This window comes from Rana temporaria, chromosome 2 (genome assembly GCF_905171775.1).
Source record: "Rana temporaria chromosome 2, aRanTem1.1, whole genome shotgun sequence".
Taxonomy (NCBI): domain Eukaryota; kingdom Metazoa; phylum Chordata; class Amphibia; order Anura; family Ranidae; genus Rana; species Rana temporaria.
Window position 1 is genome coordinate 59,675,206 of NC_053490.1, and position 21,865 is coordinate 59,697,070.

The 21,865-nt window shown below is 44.5% G+C and overlaps 1 protein-coding gene across 1 annotated transcript in view; it reads right to left on the reverse strand.

Annotated features, from left to right (window-relative positions):
• Window positions 1–19,025: 19,025 nt before the first annotated feature.
• The window catches only part of KBTBD3 (kelch repeat and BTB domain containing 3), a 49,891-nt gene continuing 47,051 nt past the window's right edge, over window positions 19,026–21,865 (reverse strand). The window contains exon 3 of the mRNA XM_040340240.1: window positions 19,026–21,278. Within this exon, the coding sequence (XP_040196174.1) occupies window positions 19,679–21,278 (1,600 nt within the window). The 3' untranslated portion in view covers window positions 19,026–19,678. The remainder of the gene's footprint in view (window positions 21,279–21,865) is intronic.

Sequence of the window (21,865 nt, forward strand, 5' to 3'; positions counted from 1 at the left end):
CTGTCCTATTCATGAAATTCAGGACATGGTGTGAAGCCTGCAGTGTGTCACAGGGTTTGGTATGCTGAACACTCCCGAGAGAACTTCAAAATTGAAGGAGAGGTCGGTCACATGAATTTTAACAGAACATGTGACTGCTTTTTTTTTACTCATTCTTTTGAAAAGCATTTCAGTTGCTTTGGAGTGCAATGCCCATTTAAAGCACAGTGCAGTGCTGTGTAGGTATTTCTACAAGTTACATAACAGTACAGTAAAACCGAGCATAATTCGTTCCAGAAACATGCTTGTAATCCAAAGCACTTGTATATCAAAGCATTTTTTTTACAGGGTATAAAAGAGAAGAGAGGCACCTCTAAGTGTAGCAATAAGTTGCTAAATATTGCTAATTATTGTACCGTCATTAAATGTAACCATATTGCTACACTTAAGCCCTGTACACACGATTGGTCCATCCGATGAAAACAGTCTGATGGACCGTTGTCATAGGTTAACCGATGAAGCTGACTGATGGTCCGTCGCGCCTACACACCATTGGTTAAAAAAACGATCGTGTCAGAACGCGGTGACGTAAAACACAACGACGTGCTGAAAAAAACGAAGTTCAATGCTTCCAAGCATGCATCGACTTGATTCTGAGCATGCGTGGATTTTTAACCGATGGACGTGCCTACAAACGATCATTTTTTTTCTATCGGTTAGGATACCATCGGTTAAATTTAAAAAAAGTTGGCTTTTTTTTAACCGATGGATAAATAACCAATGGCGCCCACACACGATCGGTTTGGACCGATGAAAACGGTCCATCAGACCTTTCTCATCGGTCTAACCGATCGTGTATACACGGCCTTAGGCCCCGTACACACAAGGGGATATCCGCTGGAAACGGTCCACCGGACCGTTTTCAGCGGACATTCCTCCTCCGGATTTTGATCCGATGGCTTGTACACACCAGCGGATCAAAATCCGCGCGGAAAACATCCGCGGTGACGTGTCCGCTTGAAATCGATCAGCCGGACTAATCTCCGCGAAAAAATATCCGCTAGGCCGTACAGATGACCGGATTTGTCCGTTGGAACTGATCCGCGGATCAATCCCAGCGGGTAGATCCAACCGTCGTCTGACGAGGCCTTAGAGGCGCCGCTCTTCTTTTTTTTATTCGGTTGTGACATGACACATGACACTACTCTTATATCAAGACATTGCTTGTATATAGGGTTGTCCCGATACCGATACTAGTATCGGTATCGGGACCGATTCCGAGTTTTTTCGGCGGTACTCAGACGCCGATACCCTGCCCCGATACACAAATAGAATACTTAACCCCCCCCGCCGCCGCCGACCGCCGCCACCGGAGCCGCAAACCACCGCCGCGATCCGCCGCCGTTACGCCGCATCCCCGCTACCGCCGACTGTGTAATACGGGCGGGAACATTACAGCTTTGAATAGCTGTAATGATTGGCGCCGCGCATAGACACTCCCCCTTGCTCGGGTGAACTGTCCAATCCCAAGCGAGGGGGAGTGTCTATACACGCAGCGCGGCTCCAATCATTAAAGCTATTCAAAGCTGTAATGTTCCTGGCCGTAGTACTGTACACAGTCGGCGGTAGCAGGTAAGCGGGCCATGGCTGCATATGGGGGGGAAACATGGCTGGATGGGAGGGAGACACAAGGCTGGATGGGGGGGAGACACATGGGGGGGAGACACATGGCTGGATGGGGGGGAGACAGATGGCTGGATGGTGGGGAGACACATGGCTGGATGGGGGGGAGACACAAGGCTGGATGGGGGGAGACAGATGGCTGGATGGGGGGGAGACAGATGGCTGGATGGGGGGGAGACAGATGGCTGGATGGGGGGGAGACAGATGGCTGGATGGGGGGGAGACAGATGGCTGGATGGGGGGGGAGACACATGGCTGGATGGGGGGGGAGACACATGGCTGGATGGGGGGGGGAGACACATGGCTGGATGGGGGGGAGACACAAGGCTGGATGGGGGGGAGACACATGGCTGGATGGGGGGGAGACACATGGCTGGATGGGGGGAGACAGATGGCTGGATGGGGGGGAGACACATGGGGGGGAGACACATGGCTGGATGGGGGGGAGACACATGGCTGGATGGGGGGGAGACACAAGGCTGGATGGGGGGAGACAGATGGCTGGATGGGGGGGAGACAGATGGCTGGATGGGGGGGAGACAGATGGCTGGATGGGGGGGAGACAGATGGCTGGATGGGGGGGGGAGACACATGGCTGGATGGGGGGGAGACACATGGCTGGATGGGGGGGGAGACACATGGCTGGATGGGGGGGAGACACAAGGCTGGATGGGGGGGAGACACATGGCTGGATGGGGGGGAGACACATGGCTGGATGGGGGGAGACAGATGGCTGGATGGGGGGGAGACAGATGGCTGGATGGGGGGGAGACAGATGGCTGGATGGGGGGGGAGACAGATGGCTGGATGGGGGGGAGACAGATGGCTGGATGGGGGGAGACAGATAGCTGGATGGGGGGGAGACAGATGGCTGGATGGGGGGGAGACACAAGGCTGGATGGGGGGAGACAGATGGCTGGATGGGGGGGAGGCACAAGGCTGGATGGGGGGGAGACACAAGGCTGGATGGGGGGGAGACACAAGGCTGGATGGGGGGGGAGACACATGGCTGGATGGGGGGAGACACATGTCTGGATGGGGGGAGACACATGGCTGGATGGGGGGGAGACACAAGGCTGGATGGGGGGGAGACACAAGGCTGGATGGGGGGGAGACACAAGGCTGGATGGGGGGGAGACACATGGCTGGATGGGGGGAGACACATGTCTGGATGGGGGGAGACACATGGCTGGATGGGGGGGAGACACATGGCTGGATGGGGGGAGACAGATGGCTGGATGGGGGGAGACAGATGGCTGGATGGGGGGGAGACAGATGGCTGGATGGGGGGGAGACAGATGGCTGGATAATGGGGGGACATGGCTGCATATGGGGGGGACATGGCTGGATATGGGGGGGGACATGGCTGCATATATGGGGGGGACATGGCTGGATATGGGGGGGACATGGCTGCATCTGTGGGGGGACATGGCTGCATTTGTGGGGAGACATGGCTGCATTTGGGGACACATTAAAAAAAAGTATCGGTATTCGGTATCGGCGACTACTTGAAAAAAAGTATCGGTACTTGTACTCAGTCCTAAAAAAGTGGTATCGGGACAACCCTACGCCAAGGCAAAATGTATTAAAAAATGTAGCTTGTCTTGCAAAATGCTCTCAAACCAAGGTTTTGCTGTATTACTGAAAGGCCTTTTGTATTACTCTTCACCTAAGTTATTTGATGAAAAAAAATATGAGCATTATGGCCTTATCCAATTACAAGTATTATCACAAATTATAAAAATAACAAAATATTTTGAAAATTAACCAATTTTTATATACACTACAGCGACTTGGGATACGACTTGTGTCGCCCCAAGTCGCGCGACATGGGAAATTCCATTGAAGTGAATGGGAGCCGTCTTAGGCCCCGTACACAAGGTCGGTTTGGTCCGATGAGAATGAACCGAAGTTCATTTTCATCGGACCAAACCGACCGTGTGTATAGGCTATCGGTCTGTTTTCCTTCGGTCCAAAATTTTAAAATATGCTTCAAAACCGAACCGATGGACCGCTGCCCCATCGGACCAAACCGATGGTTAGTACAGAAAAGCATCGGATCAAAACCCGCGCATGCTCAGAATCAAGTCGACGCATGCTTGGAAGCATTGAACTTCGTTTTTTTTCAGCATGTCGTGTGTTTTACGTCACCGCGTTCTGACCCGATCGGATTTTGAACTGATGGTGTGTACACACATCAGACCATTAGGCCACTTCAGAGGTGAACCGATAAAAATGGTCCGTCGGACCATTCTCATCGGTTTTGTCAGACAGTGTGTACGGGGCCTAAATGTACACTACTGAAGTCGCTCTGACTTCAGAAAAGGTTCCTGTACTATTTGTAGGCAACTTGTACACATTTAGCTAGATTCAGGTAGAGTTAGGTCGGCGTATCAGTAGATACGCCGACCTAACTCGGAATCTACGCCCACCTAAGTTTAAGTGTATTCTCAAACAGAGATACACTTAAACCTATCGGCGTAGAATATGTAAATCACTAGATACGCCTATTCACGAACGTACGCCCGGCCGACGCAGTACAGATACGCCGTTTACGTAACGCTTTATCAGGCCTAAAGTTATTCCATCTAATAGATGGAATAGTATAGCTAGATTCAGGTAGAGTTAGGTTGGCGTATCAGTAGATACGCTGACCTAACTCGGAGACTACGCCCACCTAAATTTAAGTGTATTCTCAAACAGAGATACACTTAAACCTATCTAAGATAGAACGGCTTGCGCCGTCCTATCTTAGGGCGCAATATTTAGGCTGGCCGCTAGGTGGCGCTTCCATTGCGGTCAGCGTAGAATATGTAAATCACTAGATACTCCTATTCACGAACGTACGCCCGGCCGACGCAGTACAGATACGCCGTTTACGTAACGCTTTATCAGGCCTAAAGTTATTCCATCTAATAGATGGAATAGTAATGTTAAAGTATGGCCGCCGTTCCCGCTCCGAAATTCGAAAATTTTACGTCGTTTACGTAAGTCGTCCGTAAATAGGGCTTTACGTCGTTTACGTCCACGTCGAAATCAATAGGCCCGTGTGGCGGACTTAGCCGCAATGCACACTGGGAAATGTAGGCGCCCGGCGCATGCGCAGTTAAAAAAAAACATCAATCACGTCGGGTCAAGCCTCATTATCATAAAACACGCCCCCTCAGACAAATTTGAATTAGGCGCCCTTACGCCCGCCCGCTTTAGGCTACGCCGCCGTAACTTAGCAGGCAAGTACTTTGAGAATCAAGTACTTGTCTCGCTAACTTACGGCAGCTTAGCCTAAACACGCTAAGCTACGGCCAGCTCTCTGAATCCAGCTAATTGATTTCAATGGAAGTCGCCTCCAAAGTCGGATCACTGTCTAAAACTGAAGTAACTTTACAGGAAGAGAAAATAGTTTTCTCAGGCAAACCCCTCCCTCCCACAGAGCAGAAGGGGGGAAAGTGGACATCTTGGTACACCCACCGGAGCTTTGCATTATACACTTATTTTTAACAGTTAACTGAGTTTATATAGTGAAATACAGTACTTAGAAGTTTGTGTGAATGTTTAGATGTTGAATTTTAAAAGCAGTAAACTTCTGTCAGATTAGCAAACCTGTGAGATGAACAGGCTTGCCGCTGCTTTTAAATTTCAACATCTAACCAGTCAGACGGAGTCAGGACTGGATTTCAATAAATAACCTCAGTTTACTGTTAAAAAAGTGTAGAATGTAAAACTCCGGTGGGTGTAACAAGATGTCTGCTTTCCCCCTTCTTAGTGTATCCTTACTATGGAGGAGTGAGGTGTGTAGCAAGATGGCGGCTGATGGAACGTCACTTCCGTTACACATTCTGACAGATCGCCTAATCTGACGAAACACCGGAGGAAGAGCGGGCGGGGACTCACAAATCCTATCCACCAATAAGCTAATCCCCCTTAGTGCAGCTATTTAGAAAACAAACATCTCCGGGCTCCCTGTGTTCAGTAGGTGTCGGGGGACAATAAGCGGACTATTTCTTTATTTTCGGGGTTAGGCGGATTAATCTCCTGCAGAGCACTACACAGTTGAAGCCCGCCCTCTTCAATATGAATACACCGTGGCCAGCCAGGACCGCTGCGGCAGATTAATCCGCCTAAAGTCAAAAATGAAGAAATAGTCCGCTCCCTGTTCTTCGTGCGAAGTGAAGGACTGAACATGTGCCGTGTAGGTGGGGGTGTTCTGTCAAGTTCCCCAACCTGTCAGAAACTCCAACCACTTAACTTAAGGTTTATTTAAAACCAGCAGTAATTTGAGTTTTTGATAAATTGGTGGTTGGACACAACACTGGCAAACGAATAGAGTCCGGTGCAGGATATTATGAGCGGAGATTCTTACTCCGCTCCGATACTAGCCAACAAAATGGCCAGCTCCGAGGCGGCGACAACTTTGTCTTTCAAAACAGCTCAGTCTCCTGTACTGGACTCTATTCGGTTGTCAGTGTTGTGTCCAACCACCAATTCGTCGAAATCTCTGATTACTAAGGTTTTAAATAAACCGGAAGTGACGTGGTTGGAGTTTCTAATGGGTTGGAGATATTGACAGAACAGGTGCTGCGGGCAAGCACATGGGAGAATGCATGCACATAGAGGATGCTTGTGTTCGTCTGAGAGTGGCACACACAGCAGGGAGCTCCGGTGTACAGGCAGCATACACCTGACTCACAGCCTGAGCGGGTTACTGCTGAACCAGAACCAAAGCAACCTGGGGAGAGGCAGACACCTGCAGGATTCTCGGCTCTGTCTTATCACAGCCGATCTGGAGACACAGAGCGGCCAGTATGGAGCGAAGGAGAGCGTTGTGATACCCTGACACCGTGCAGCACACTAGACTACACTTGCTGAACGCCTTTTGAAAACCAGACCTACCTGAAAACTTTGCAGTTGGATCGCCTTCTGTGGATATCCTGTGATCATTACATGTGGCTCATTTTCCCAATGGTTCCCAACGAGGGAATCTGGTAAGAAGATAATTTTGCCTCAGTTATCTAATCACTGGGTGTTGCACTGAATTCAAGGATTTTGCACTTTTTATTATATGGACTTTGGGGTCTTATATATTTATATATTATATAATTTGTATATCATGTGATATATTATATATTCAAATTTTTGCTCTTATTTTTATTGATTTTCACTAGACAGCGCAACACTTTTTTTTATTATGTTTTTGGATGTTGTTGTGTACATTGTTGTGAGTGCTGCTGTCAATTGATCATTACATTTTATTCAATTCACATACACACTAAGCGCATTATTTTTCTTTGTATTATCATACAAATGAATGGCAACTACCACAACCTATACAGTAACTGGCCTTTGCAGAAAGGAGCAAATGAAAGGGCTACGCATGTTAAAAAACAAAAATTCTCAGCTCACTTACCAGCCAGCCTACAACAAACCGAATTGGCCCTGTCTAACGGTTCACTTTAAAATCAGGGGTTTAGTTTGCACACATTTGCAAATATAAATGCGTAAGCTGCAGCGGCCACGTCACGGCACCCCATTGTGCTGCAGTCCTAACGCTATCATTTTGAGAGTCTCCTGAGTTGGAGCACATATACAGTGTCTTGAAAAAGTATTTATACCCCTTAACATTTTCCACATTTTGTCATGTTACAACCAAAAACATAAATGTATTTTATTGGGATTGTATGTGATAGACCAACACAAAGTGGCACATGCGGTAATTGTGAAGTGGAAGGAAAATTATAAATGGTTTTAATTTTTTTTTACAAATAAATATGTGAAAAGTGTGGAGTGCATTTGTATTCAGCCTCCCGAGACAATACTTTGTAGAACCTCCTTTCACTGCAATTACAGCTGCAAATCTTTTTGGGTATGTCTCTACCAGCTTTGCACATCTAGAGAGTGACATTTTTCTCATTCTTCTTTGCAAAATAGCTCAAGCTCTGTCAGATTGGATGGAGAGCGTCTGTGAACAGCAATTTTCAAGTCTTACCACAGATTCTCAATTAGATTTAGGTCTGGACTTTGACTGGACCGTTCTAACACATGAATATGCTTTGATCTAAACCATTCCATTGTAGCTCTGGCTGTACTTTAGGGTCACTGTCCTGCTGGAAGGTGAACCTCTGCCCCAGTCTTAAGTCTTTTTCAGACTTTTAAGCCCTGTACACAAGATCGGATATCTGATGGAATCTAATCCGATAGATTTTTTCGTCGGATATCCAATGAAGCTGACTTTCATCAGTCGTGCCTACACACTATCAGACTAAATTCCGACCGTGCCAAAATGCGGTGACGTACAACACTACGACAAGCCGAAAAAAATTAAGTTCAATGCTTCCGAGCATGCGTCGACTCGATTCTGAACATGCGTCAATTTTTGACCGATGGAGTTCCACACAGACAATCAGATTTTTCTATTGTTTTTTTTATCCCTAGGAAAAATGTTCTTTTTTTTTTCACCGATGGAAAAAAAAAACGATGGGGCCCACACGATCGGTTTGTCCGATGAAAACAGTCTATCGGTCTGTTTTCATAGGACAAACCGATCGTGTGTACACAGCTTAACAGGTTTCTTCTAAGATTGCCCTGTATTTGGCTCCATCCATCTTCCCATCAACTCTGACTAGCTTCCCTGCCCCTGCTTAAAAAAAGCATCCCCACAACATGATGCTGCCACCACCATGTTTCACGGTGGGGATGTTTTTTTTTCAGGGTGATTTTCAGTGTTAGTTTTCCGCTACACATAGTGTTTGGCTTTTAGGCCTAAATGTTAAATTTTGGTCTGACCAGGGCACCTTCTCCCACATGTTTGCTGTGTCCCCCACATGGCTTCTCGCAATCTGCAAACGGGACTTCTTATGGCTTTCTTTCACCAGTTTCTTCTTCCATAAAGGCCAGATTTGTAGAGTGCACGACTAATAGTTGTCCTGTGGACAGATTCTCCCACCTGAGCTGTGGATCTCTGCAACTCCTCCAGAGTTACCATGGGCCTCTTGGCTGCTTCTCTGATTAATGCTCTCCTTGCCCGGCCTGTCAGTTTAGGCGGACGGCCATGTCTTGATAGATTTGCAGTTGTGCCATACTCTTTCCATTTTCGCATGATGGATTGAACAGTGCTCCGTGAGATGTTCAAAACTTGGGATATTTTTTTTATAACCAACCCTGCTTTAAGCTTCTCCACAACTTTATTTCTGACCTGTCTGGTGTGTTCCTTGGGCTTCATGATGCTTTTTTTTTTTCACTAAGGTTCTCTAACAAACCTCTGAGGGCTTCATAGAACAGCTGCATTTATACTGAGATTAAATTACACACAGGTGAACTCTATTTACTTTACTAATTCTGAAGGCAATTGCTTAAAATTTTTAGTTAGGGGTATCAGAGTAAAGGGAGCTGAATACAAACGCACGCCACACTTTTCAGATATTTACTTGTAAAAAAATGTTGAAAACCATTTATTATTTTCCTTCCACTTCACAATTATGTGCCACTTTGTGTTTATCTATCACATAAAATACATTTACGTTTTTGGTTGCAACATTTCAAGGGGTATGAATACTTTTTCGAGGGACTGTACAATAATGAATAGATTAAGGGCAGGTATGCCTGGAGGGAAAAAGCAAATAGCAAACATTGGGGATTACCTATCACTTTAACTGAAGGAATCACTTCTTGTAGTCAGTAAAGGCAAGACATTGGAAGCAATAATACACACCAACATAGGATTATACAACAGTGTTTATTACATGGGACATTGTGGTCAGACTTTCAAAATCCAGCAGAACAACAAATTGATGATATTTCAGTCTTGGTACATTACATTGCCTTAATAGTGTTTGTGGGGGGGTGTAAGGTGGTTTTGCATATATTTCTTTATGTTTTTATTTTTTATAGTTTAGGGATAAAAATTAATTAAAATGTTGCCAATGTCACATATTTTTACATGTTACATATACATTTCAGTGTTTTAGGATGCCTGTGTAAAATGGCTTGATACATTTTACCTATCCAATGCATACTGCCCATGTCCTTACAGAATATACTCATTAACCACTTAAGCCCCGGACCAATATGCTGCTAAATGCCCAAAGGCGTTTTTACAATTCGGCACTGCGTCACTTTAACAGACAATTGCGCGGTCGTGCGACGTGGCTCCCAAACAAAATTGGCGTCCTTTTTTCCCCACAAATAGAGCTTTCTTTTGGTGGTATTTGATCACCTCTGCGGTTTTTATTTTTTGCGCTATAAACAAAAATAGAGCGACAGTTTTGAAAAAAATGCAATATTTTTTACTTTTTGCTGTAATAAATATCCCCCAAAAACATATATATATAAAAAATAGATACGTATTCTTCTACCTATTTTTGGTAAAAAAATTGCAATAAGCGTTTATCGATTGGTTTGCGCAAAATTTATAGCGTTTACAAAATAGGGGATAGTTTTATTTATTTTTATTTTTTTTACTACTAATGGCAGCGATCAGCGATTTTTTTTCGTGACTGCGGCATTATGGCAGACACTTCGGACAATTTTGACACATTTTTGGGACCACTGTCATTTTCACAGCAAAAAATGCATTTAAATTGCATTGTTTATTGTGAAAATGACAGTTGCAGTTTGGGAGTTAACCACAGGGGGCGCTGTAGGAGTTAGGGTTCACCTAGTGTGTGTTTACAACTGTAGGGGGGTGTGGCTGTAGGTCTGACGTCATCGATCGAGTCTCCCTATAAAAGGGATCACTCGATCGTTGCATCGCCACAGTGAAGCACGGGGAAGCCGTGTTTACATACGGCTCTCCCTGTTCTTCAGCTCCGGGGAGCGATCTCGACGGAGCGGCTATAAACGAATAGCCGCGCCGTCGTCCCGGATCGCTCCCCGCGGGAATCCGACCGCCGCATGTCGAGGGGGGGTCCCGATCGGACCCCCCACCCGCGGAAAGGCAAGGACGTACCTGTACGCCCATTTGCCTGTACATGCCATTCTGTGGACGTACATGTACATGCGGCGGTCGGGAAGTGGTTAATATGTCTTTCTTGTTATACACTTCATAGAGATTTAACGATACTAAAGTGGCATTTCAAAAGCAAAACAAAACGGTTTTGCACACTGAATGGTAGGTGTGGCCAGCAGTTGGAGGATCCTAAAGGGGCATGGTGCGGTATTAAACCCAAAACTAAAAATATAATATATTGCAGCTTACCAATCATTAGATGTGGTGGCTGCATTAGATTTGTTATTTTAGACTTCCCCCCTCTGTTTTCACCTGGTGATCGGCCAGTAACACACCTCCTATATTAGAGTGCCTCCACTCTGGATGAAGGAGAACAGGGGCACAACAGACAGCAGCATCGTCAGTCTGGGGGGACAGGAGTTAGATAAAATACCAAATTTAGATGCACTAACAAATTAGACCAAAACTCCAGCTAACAAGCTAAGCAGTTACAGCATATTTTTTTTTCTTTTGGGATAAAGGTTTTACATAATAAATACAAGCTGATCATTGTAAGCACCCCTGACAATGTTAAATAGTTTGTCACATCCGTCTAACTGCTATATCTGCAGGAGAGCTTGTGCTTTTGAAAAACAACAGACTTAGGGCTCTTTCACGCGGGCGGACCGTTCAGATTTTTAGGTGGACCTGAACGGGCGCTTCGTGCTCCTCTATGGAGCCACGGATGTCAGCGGTGACATGCCCGCTGACATCCAACCCGCTCCGATCCGCCAAAGTGTGACGGAAGAAAAATCTACTCATCCGTCTGATGGATCGGATCGGGTGAACACGGACAGACGGTCCGTGTTCATCTGATCCCCCCATAAAGGAGAGCGGAGAAAAGACATGGGTTGTCCCTGCACCGCCCTGTCATCCGCCGGCTCAGCGGGGATCAACAGAGCGATCCCCGCTGAGCAAGCGGAGGTTCACTAGGTGGATCATTACTGATCCGCCCCGTGTGAAAGGGGCCTTACCAGGTAAAAATAAGGGAATTAAGACCAAAAAGAAAAGAAGAAACTAATACAAACACCACATCTAAATAATATAATTATTGTTTGCTTTTGGGTTTAATATTGCTTCAAACTCCATTTTAAGGACTTTAATCACAGATTACTACTGCACCCCAGTAAGGTGTATTTATAGGCAAAACTTTTTGTATTGTAGTTTTGGGTAGAGTAGGAAAAGATTAGAATATCAATCAAGTTTTATTGCTGTCTATGTCCCCCTTGGGGTATTTTTTGTTGTTGTAGAGACTGCAGTTAAATCACCCCACCTAGATGAACCAACACCATTTTTTTAAGAAGGTTATCATTTACTTAGTACAAAAGTAAAAATACATATATTTATTCACATAGGGTATAATTTTCATAGATCATAAAAACAATTGGTTCTATGATTATGTTTACATGCTGGAATTTAAAGTCCCAGTACTGCGTTACTAATTAGCCGCATTTATACTCCAATCCAACACTAAACAAAAAAGTTTGGCTATACATATGCTTTATTAAAATAATGGTAATGGTAACTTGATATTTAATAGGCTCCCAACCTTTCCAACCTGAGAGCCTAATTAGCCATGTGCATACCGCCCAACTTTTTGAGATGGGAATGAGGGACACCTATCAGCAAAGGTATGTAGGCATAGGACACACCCCTTGCCACACCCCCTTAAAGGAGAATTTTACAAAAAAACAAGATGAGTTAAACCCACAAGTCCTTTTTTTACCACTACTATTGGCTTTTGGCTTTTGGAATTTACAAATGCAGCAATTTAGAAGTCAGATGAAAGGTTTAGCGCTAGGAAATACGTTTTGATAGATAAAAAGTGCATTTTATATAGATCAGACCAAAATGAGGGACAAATGAGGAGGAATGAGGGACAGAGGGACATTGCTCCAAATCAGGGACAGTCCCTCGAAATCAGGGACAGTTGGGAGCTATGCATGTGTGTACCACGTGTTTTAAGGCAGCTACTACTAGTACCTGGAACCTTTGTCATGTTAACATCCTGTAATGCCCTTTATAGTTGGACGTAGATTGGGCGACATGCATAGCACAATTTGGTTTGCGCAATTGCAGCACAATTTGTCGCGTGACAATCGTGACAGAATCACACAACGTTTAGGGTGCCATTAAGAAAAAATGACATTGCAAACGTATCCCGTGTTTTGCCACGATTCTGGAATAGTGAGCAGCCTCCAGGACCGCATACTTCATATTACATCCCAACAAACCACCACCACAAGGTTAGGTGCTCCTATATTATTATTACTATTATTATTATTATTTATTAGGGCTGGGGAAATTAAAGATTAATTCCTCGATTAATCTTAAATTTTTTTGATCGATCAAAATTCTTGACGTCACCGGACAGCCTGGACAGTGAGACTTACCCTGCTGGATGCGAGCAAACTGCACCCATTGGATTGAGGTACCTTTGCATCTGTTGAGCAGGAGGATGCATCAGGCTCCATCAGGGGAAGGGGGCAAAAATAACCATAGTTTTCCTGTCCTAAGCAGTTTTGTGTAGACAATTCTTTGTGTATCAACAACATCTGTTCCGTTCGAAAGACTGTTCAGTTCTTCAGGACCGCATACTTCATATTACATCCCAACAAACCACCACCATCATCGTCGTCGTGTTGTACGTCACCGTGTTCTTGACGGTCGAAAGTTCAGAGAACTTTTGTGTGACTGCGTATGCAAGCCAAGCTTGAGCGGAACTCCCTCCTCATTGTATTAGCTTTACATTGGTTATCCCACCCTTCAGTCCATCATGAGTGCTGCTTCCAGACTCATCCACTTTGCCAGCCGCTCAGTGTCTGCCACACCTCTCTGCCAATCCCTCCACAGGCTCACCCAACAAATACAATTTAAAGTACTAACAACAACTTACAAAGCCATCCAAAACTCTGCCCCCAGCTACATCACTAAGTTGGTCTCAAAATAGCAACCAAACTGCTCTTTTCAGTCCTCCCAAAATCTCCTGCTCTATAGCTCCATTGTCACCTCCTCCCATGCTCGCCTCCAGGACTTCTCCCGAGCTTCTTCCATCCTTTGAAACTCCCTACCCCAATCCGTCCGACTACTGTATCTCCTCCACTATCCATCTTTAGACGATCCCTGAAAACCCTTCCTTAAAGAAGCCTATCCTGCTTCTAACTAATACATTGTATTTTTACTTCCTCCATCAGCACATCTCTCACAGTTATTATCTTTTGTATCACTTGACCCTCCCTCTTAATTGGATTTTCCGTCGGACTGACTAATGATAGGTTTATTTTAACAGTGAGAGACAGAATAACAACAAAAATATGCAGAAAAATGCATTTCAAAAAAGTTATAAATTGATTTGCCTTTTAATGAGTGAAATAGGTATTTGATCCCCAATCAATCAGCAAGATTTTTGGCTCTCAGGTGTCTTCTATACAGGTAACAAGATGAGATTAGGAGCACTCTCTTAAAGGTAGTGCTCCTAATCTTAGCTTGTTACTTGTATTCATGGCCAAGAGCAAAGAGCTGTGCAAGGATGTCAGGGAAAATATTGTAGACCTACACAAGGCTGGAATGGGCTACAAGACCATCGCCAGGCATCTTGGTGAGAGGGTGACAATAGTTGGTACGATTATTAGAAGTTTTTTTTTATTTTTTATTTTAATTTTTTTATATACATCGTTAATAATACATGTTAATATTACATGTAGTAATTTGACAGATGTCCCAACCGGAACATAAGGTTAAATTCAACTTGTGTAACATATTTAGAACAAGTAGCAAATTAATAATTAAGTTCAAACTAGGCTGTAGGGATAGATTACACCTGGAGGTATTAATGGAAATGACTCCAGAAGGGTTAGGCCGCGTACACACGGTCGTTCCAAACCGATGAGAATGGACCGAAGTTCAGTTTCATCGGTCCAAACCGACCGTGTGTATAGCCCATCAGTCTGTTGTCCTTTCGGTCCAAAATTTTAAAACATGCTTTAAAATCGAACCGATGGACCGCTGCCCGATCGGTCCAAACCGATGGTTAGTACAGAAAAGCATCAGTTCAAAAACCGCGCATGCTCAGAATCAAGTCGACGCATGCTTGGAAGCATTGAACTTTGTTTTTTTTAGCACGTCGTGTGTTTTACGTCACCGCGTTCTGACCCGATCGGTTTTTGGAACGATGGTGTGTACGCACATCAGACCATCAGGCCACTTCAGCGGTGAACCGATGGAAACGGCCCGTCGGACCATTCTCATCGGTTTGGAACGACCGTGTGTACGCGGCCTTATAGGAGGAATTTGAGGAGGGGGGAATACCAGATTATCAATCACAACACAGTCAAATTTAACAAGAAAAATTATACTTTAACAGTGCATGCAGAATGGAATGACCAAGAGGACCATTTGAAGAGAAACTTGTCCATGGTCAAGTTCTTTCTGGCTACCAGTTTCTCAATCCCACATTGGACAGTTGGTACGATTATTCACAAATGGAAGAAACACAAAATAACTGTCAATCTCCCTCAATCTGGGGCTCCATGCAAGATCTCACCTCGTGGAGTTTCATTGATCATGAGAACGGTGAGGAATCAGCCCAGAACTACACAGGAGAATCTTGTCAATGATCTCAAGGCAGCTGGTTTGTGGATATGTATTCCAGCATGACAATGACCCAAAACACTCGGCCAAGGCTAGAGTGGCGCAAGAGAAAGCACATTAAGGTCCTGGAGTGGCCAAGCCAGTCTCCAGACCTTAATCCTCTGGAAAATATGTGGAGGAGCTGAAGGTTCGAGTTACCAAACGTCAGCCTCAAAACCTTAATGACTTGGAGAGGAGTGGGACAAAATCCCTCCTGAGATGTGTGCAAACCTGGTGGCCAACTACAAGAAACGTCTGATCTCTGTGATTGCCAAGGGTTTTGCATGCAAGTACACAATCATGTTTTGCAAAGGGGTCAAATACTTATTTCACTTAATAAAATGCAAATCAATTTATAACTTTTTTGAAATGCATATTTCTGGATTTTTTACAGAAATTTTGATACAAAATCAGCAGGGGATCAAATACTTTTTTCCCTCACTGCATCTGTCCGGTTTCTATTTCTCTCTGTGTTGCTGCTAGGAAGATTGACCCTCTCTATCTGTCCTGGTAACAATTTTCAATGTGGCAAAATCAAATAAAACTTTTGAGTTGTCACTAGAATAGGAACAGAGAGGAAATCTTCCCATGGTGACAAATTCCAGTGACAACTGGAACTCTAGGGGATTTCCATTTGCTTGAATTGATTTTCTCTGAATTAAAAATAATAATAATGATAGTGGTATAAAAAAAAATCTTGCCCATGACTCCAAAGTGTTCTGACTTTAGAAGAGTAGCCCCAGATATTAGACTTCTAGATTCCAGCTCTTAACAAGATATGGCTCGTATTAAAGCGGATGTGCCATGGGAACAAAATATTAAAAGCTAGCAGCTACAAATACTGCAGCTGCTGACTTTTAATATTAGGACACTTACCTGTCCTGGAGTCCAGCGCCGATCGCAGCAGAGCACGAGCGATCGCTCGTCACTCTGCTGCTCCCCCCGCCATCCACGCTGAGGGAACCAGGAAGTGAAGCGCTGCGGCTTCACTGCCCGGTTCCCTACGGCGCATGCGCGAGTCGCGCTGCGCCCGCCGATTGGCTCACACGCTGTGTGCTGGGAGCCGAGTGTTCCCAGCACACAACGGGCGACAGACGGGATGTGACGGAATGCCCGTCTTTCGCCCGTAGCGTGTGGCCGGAAGTGGGTGCAAATACCTGTCTTTAGACAGGTGTCTGCACCCCCCTCCCCCCTGAAAGGTGTCAAATGTGACACCGGAGGGGGGGAGGGTTCCGATCAGCGGGACTCCACTTTAGGGTGGAGGACCGCTTTAACAATTGCCAGGTCTTTGCATGTTTTTTTAGTTTGTACATTGGCTCAGAAAGTATGAACAAATACTTTAGGTCTTTTTAGACAGTTTTCACCTCGGCACACCTGATTCTTTACTAAAGCTACTGCCAGTCACTGTTATCTTCATCACCTTCAATAGTGAATGTTTTTTTATATAAGGTATTGAGTACTGGTGTAACTCCTAGGCAGTGCCGGGACAAGGTTCTCTGGAGCCCAGGGCGATCATGCCAAATTGCGCCCCCCCGAGATGTATGATTATGTGCCAGCAAAAATCCCCCCTCCCAATACAAAATTGAGCACTAATCAGCATTCTCCCCCTAAACATAAATCCCCCCTTCCTCCCAGTACAAAGCCAGACCCCTGCTAAAATCCCCTCTCCTGGCAAAAATGTTTGCCCCACCCCCAGCTCAAATCCTCTCTCTTCCCATATGCCCTCAGCACATATCCCCCCCCCAAAAAAAAACTCTCCCCCCCCCCAGCACAAGTCCTCTACCATTCAAATTTCCCCTCCAAGCACAAAACTTCTCCCCCATTCCAAATCCCCTCGCCCTAGCACAAAAACCCAAATTGTCCCTACTAGCATAAATCCCACCCCCACAATCCAAATTTTGTTTTCTGATCTTAGCACAAATCCCTCCTCAGAACCATATTGCCTTTTCTAGCACAACCACCCCCCCCCAAATCACTCCCTCCTAACACAAATTCCCCCAAATTACCGCTCCCAGCACACCTACCCAAAATTCCCCTCCTAGAACAATTCTTACCCCATACCACCCTCCCCCAAATTCCCCCATCCAACACAATTTCCCTCCCCCCAAATCTGCTTGTGGTGCCCCCCTACCCCACATGATACCACAGTGCCCAGTGCCCCCTCCTGCCCACCCCTTGTCCCGGCCCTGCTCCTAGGTAAGATTTGATCTCAGCTTAGCTATAGCCATTCCTTTATATATAATGTCCTAACTTTAAAACTCCCATACCAGCATTGGACTACGCTTACATAGTTAATATAAGGGTGCTGGCTGGCTTCCCAATATACAAACATATTTGTATGCACTGTGTCTTCTGTTTTTATTAAGACTTAAAAAGCAGGTATCAAATAATGTCCTTTTAAATGGCTAGAAAAACGGAGTGATGAAGAAATTACCTTCTTTGTAAAGCTGAATGTGCATCTTTTTTTGCTTCTCCCTCCAACACTGGAAATATTATTCAAGGAAAGATTATCTCTTTTCATACCCAACTAGTCATCTCATTGGAATTTGTTCTGTACCTTGGGAAGCTTGAAATGATGGAGTTTCTTTGGCTAAGAAGAAAATCAACAGCTACTGTCTTAGATATCCACTGACTTTACTTGAATTCGAAATTGGTGCTAAAAGGCTGTGTGATAAAGAAATTGCATACTTCAATTTGCATCTTTTGTTGCTTTTTTAGTTGGTGCAACTTCCTATGAGTCTTTTTCATATAGAATACCTTACATTTTAGGTTGAAGAATCGTTTTAAGAACATATGAACTTCTAGAAAAAGGGGGAGAGAAAGCTTCCCTGTTATGGGAAGCATGACCCAGGGAAGGGAGGTCGGATAGAAGAGAAAGGATCCTCCTTGTCTTTTGGACTCTCATCTTGTTTCTTTCCCTGGCCTTGCTAATGTTATCGCTTTACCTACCTTCTTCTCTAATAACCCTCAAAACATTTCATACAGTGGTGAATAACGTTGCACCGTGCCAATACTAATCAATTGCATGAGTACTTGTACCCGTGCAAATTCTCTGATACTAGAAACTGATACCTTTAAGTCCGCAGAGTAGACCAGGTTCAGATATGTGTGCGGCCGGTTTTTGTAAAAAGGGACAGGTGCGATTTCGTTCAGCGGTTCAGGTGTGAATTTTTAAAGTGTATAACACTGGAAATTGCACCAGAACCAGACTGAAAATCGTACCTGACTTTTTTTCGCACTGTGACAGGTCCGCACATATGTGAACAGGCTCCAAAGAAATCTGGTTCACATATGTGCGGGTCTTTATGGACCTTGCTTTGTGCACTGGTGCGTAATCATGTTGGAACAGGAAACTCCCAAAAAATTGGGAGCATTAAAACTGTCCAAAATGTCTTGGTATGCTGACGCCTTAAGAGTTCCCTTACTGGAACTAAGGGGCCAAGCACAACCCCTGAAAAACAACCCCACACAATCTCCCCTCCAACAAATTATTTGTACCAGTGCACAAAGCAAGGTCCATAAAGACATGGATGAGCTAGTTTGGGGTGGAGGAACTTGACTGGCCTGCACAGAAATCTGACCTCAACCCGAAAGAACACCTTTAGGATGAATTAGAGCGGAGACTGTGAGCCAGGCCTTCTCGTCCATATAAGGGCCTAACCTCACAAATGCACTTCTGGAAAAATGGTCAAACATTCCCATAGACACACTCCTAAACCTTGTGGACAGCCTTCCCAGAAGAGTTAAAGCTGTTATAGCTACAAAGGGGGGCCAACTCAGTATTGAACCCCACGGTTCTAGTAAAAAAAAAGTGGTACGCCCCTCCAAAATTGGGAACGATATTCCAGGGAAGATTATTACTCCTCACAATTAACTGGTCTTGGCCTTGAAAAGCTTGAACGAGTTTTTGGTTATGAAGAAATCAGCTACTAGTGTGAAGTCCATTGACTTCACAGAAATTTAAAATTTGTGGTTAAAAGCTATTTGGTAGGTTTTCAAGTCACCAGCCCTGTCAGCTTTCTTTTTAACAGAAAAATCTTGACTAATTTCAAGCTTTCTAGATTAGTGGTGGCCAACCTTTCGGACCTCATGGACCACTAAACTCACAATTATGAATCCTGCGGACCACTAACATGAACTCTACATGCCTTATATGCACAAGGCTCTGGCTCTCTAAATTTCAGCGTGTATTGAGAATAACACTGGAAATAGCATTGGGTGGTATACATCCGCCACAATGTTGATTTGCAGCCTAACCCCTGGGGATTACCGACATTTTCTGGTGGACCATCAGTGGTCCATGGCGACCGTTGTTCTAGAGTCATCAGACCAGACCCACTCAGCTGGCCCAAGAAGTAAAAACAAAATCCCCAGTAATAAAACCCCTTTAAAATTGGCCTGAAAACATTACAAGTGACTTATCCCCCATGGATCCCTGCACTTATTGAATTGAATACCTTCACAGAAAAACTCTGTTAAAGCCAGTGGCATGGGAGAGACCTCCTCCCACTCTGACCTGTTGCTGTGGTAGACTTGCACTTCATCTGTGATTTCATCAGGAGCATAGTCACCTCCCAGGATGTAAATTTTATCCTCAATACCCACAGCCCCAGCGTTAAAACCAGCACACTCAAAAGATCCCTCTCCCTTCCACACACATGTATCTGGACAAAAGCTATAGACTTTATACGTGGAGAGGTCGCAGATATACAGCGTGTTATTGACAGGCACTGCTTTGATTAATGTTGCATGGAAAAACTGGCCAAATTCTGCTACGAGTTCACTCCATTGATCCGTTTCTGCGTTATATTTAAAAAAGCAATCTAAAGAAGGGTTAAAAGCATCTGTTATTTCAACTTCAGACCCAAGTACGTAAATAATAGATTTGCATGCACTGGCTTCTGGGTAGTAGATCCCTCTGGGTAATGAGCCAACTGTCTTCCAGTCTTTAGTGAGAGGATTGTAAGCTTCAACATCTAGTAGACTCCTAACGTTTTGTGCTCCTTTGGTTTTACCACCAATGACAAATAACTGATTAAGGGCCATGACAGATGCATGCATCGTTCTTGGTTTCCCCATGGGTGGTACTAAAAAAGAATTATTGCTTACTGGACAATAGCACCAGATTTGGTCAGTAGCTTCATGGTAAGGTTCAGCAATATGAAGCCTCACTGCTCGACAACAGCTACCGGTACATCCCCCCGTTATAAATATCTTCTCCCCAAAGCTGGATAAGCTGGAACCTGGGAGATCTATGATATGAACCTGTGGAATTTCCATCCATTTGTCAGTTTTAATACTGTAGCAAAAAGTGTATTGAGTGTCACTTTCCTCCACAGTTTTGTGAACGAAGATGTATTTCTCTGTTGTAGATATCCGAGCATCTGGAAACAGCCCCCCGGAATGTTCAATGCATTTTATAGCAGAATTGATTCTTGATAAACAGTTTGTGCTTTTTAATAGTTGCTCTTCAGTGACCAGCAGACTTTGCAGTGTGGACGGAGACAGCTGATGTAATCTAACTTTGCTCATTAACTCTGGAAAAAACCTCATTCGCTTCTCCAAGCAATGCTTAGTCCAGGCTAGGAGAGCCATCAGCACAGACTCTTCATCTGGGACATTTAACTCATCTGATTGGAGACATTGTTCTAGGACTCCCACATTCAGTTCTAAGAAGTCCAAAGATTGTATTAGCAATGGAAAGTGCTGAAGGGCAAACTGTAAGGCACGGTGAAAGAGACGAGTGGAGCCGTAGCTGTCAGATATCGACAAGAGTTGCAAACAATTGTGAACATCAATCATTTTGATTAAAAAATCACTGCATGCCTTTGCAAGAAGAGGCACCTGAAGAAATGATGACATCTGAAAGAACATGTCCACATTGCTGTCGGTAATCTCCGCTTTGCCCGTGTATGCGTAATCAAGGAATGCTTTCACAGTTTCTGGGGACAAATTGCTAATGGTGACACTTCCATCTCTTTCTTTCATGTTGACTTCAAACATAGCCCTGCCAAGGCAAATTTGGATCTGTTTATTTGTTTCTCTAAAGGGGATTTCAATAAAAGTTCATCATTCTATAGTTATTAAAAGAAAAAGTAAGAGGGACAGCTCTCAAACAAACCTCTGGGGGCTTCACAGAACAGCTGTATTTATACTGAGATTAAATCACACATAGGTGGACTTCAAAGCAGACCTTTATTTGAATAAAACTGTCATCCTTGCCTTCCTGCCCCTGCATACTTATAAATGGCAAAACAGCAATTGTAGGACTGTACACACTGTTATTCACGAAAGGCAGATCAACTTTGCACTACAAGTGCAAAGTGCACTTGAAATTGCACTGAAAGTGCACTTTGAAGTGCAGTCGCTGTAGATCTGAAGGGAAGATCTGAAATGAGGGGAGGCTCTTATGATTTTATCATCCAATCATGTGCAAGCTAAAATGCAGTTTTTCTTTTCCTTGCATGTCCCCCTCAAATCTACTTGTAGTGCAAAGTGAGCAATTGCAGCCTCCATATTCTACTCAGCATAGGCTTTCTTTTAAGTGGAACTAAAATCTCCCAAGTAACATTAACTGCTTTTAATAATGGGGTT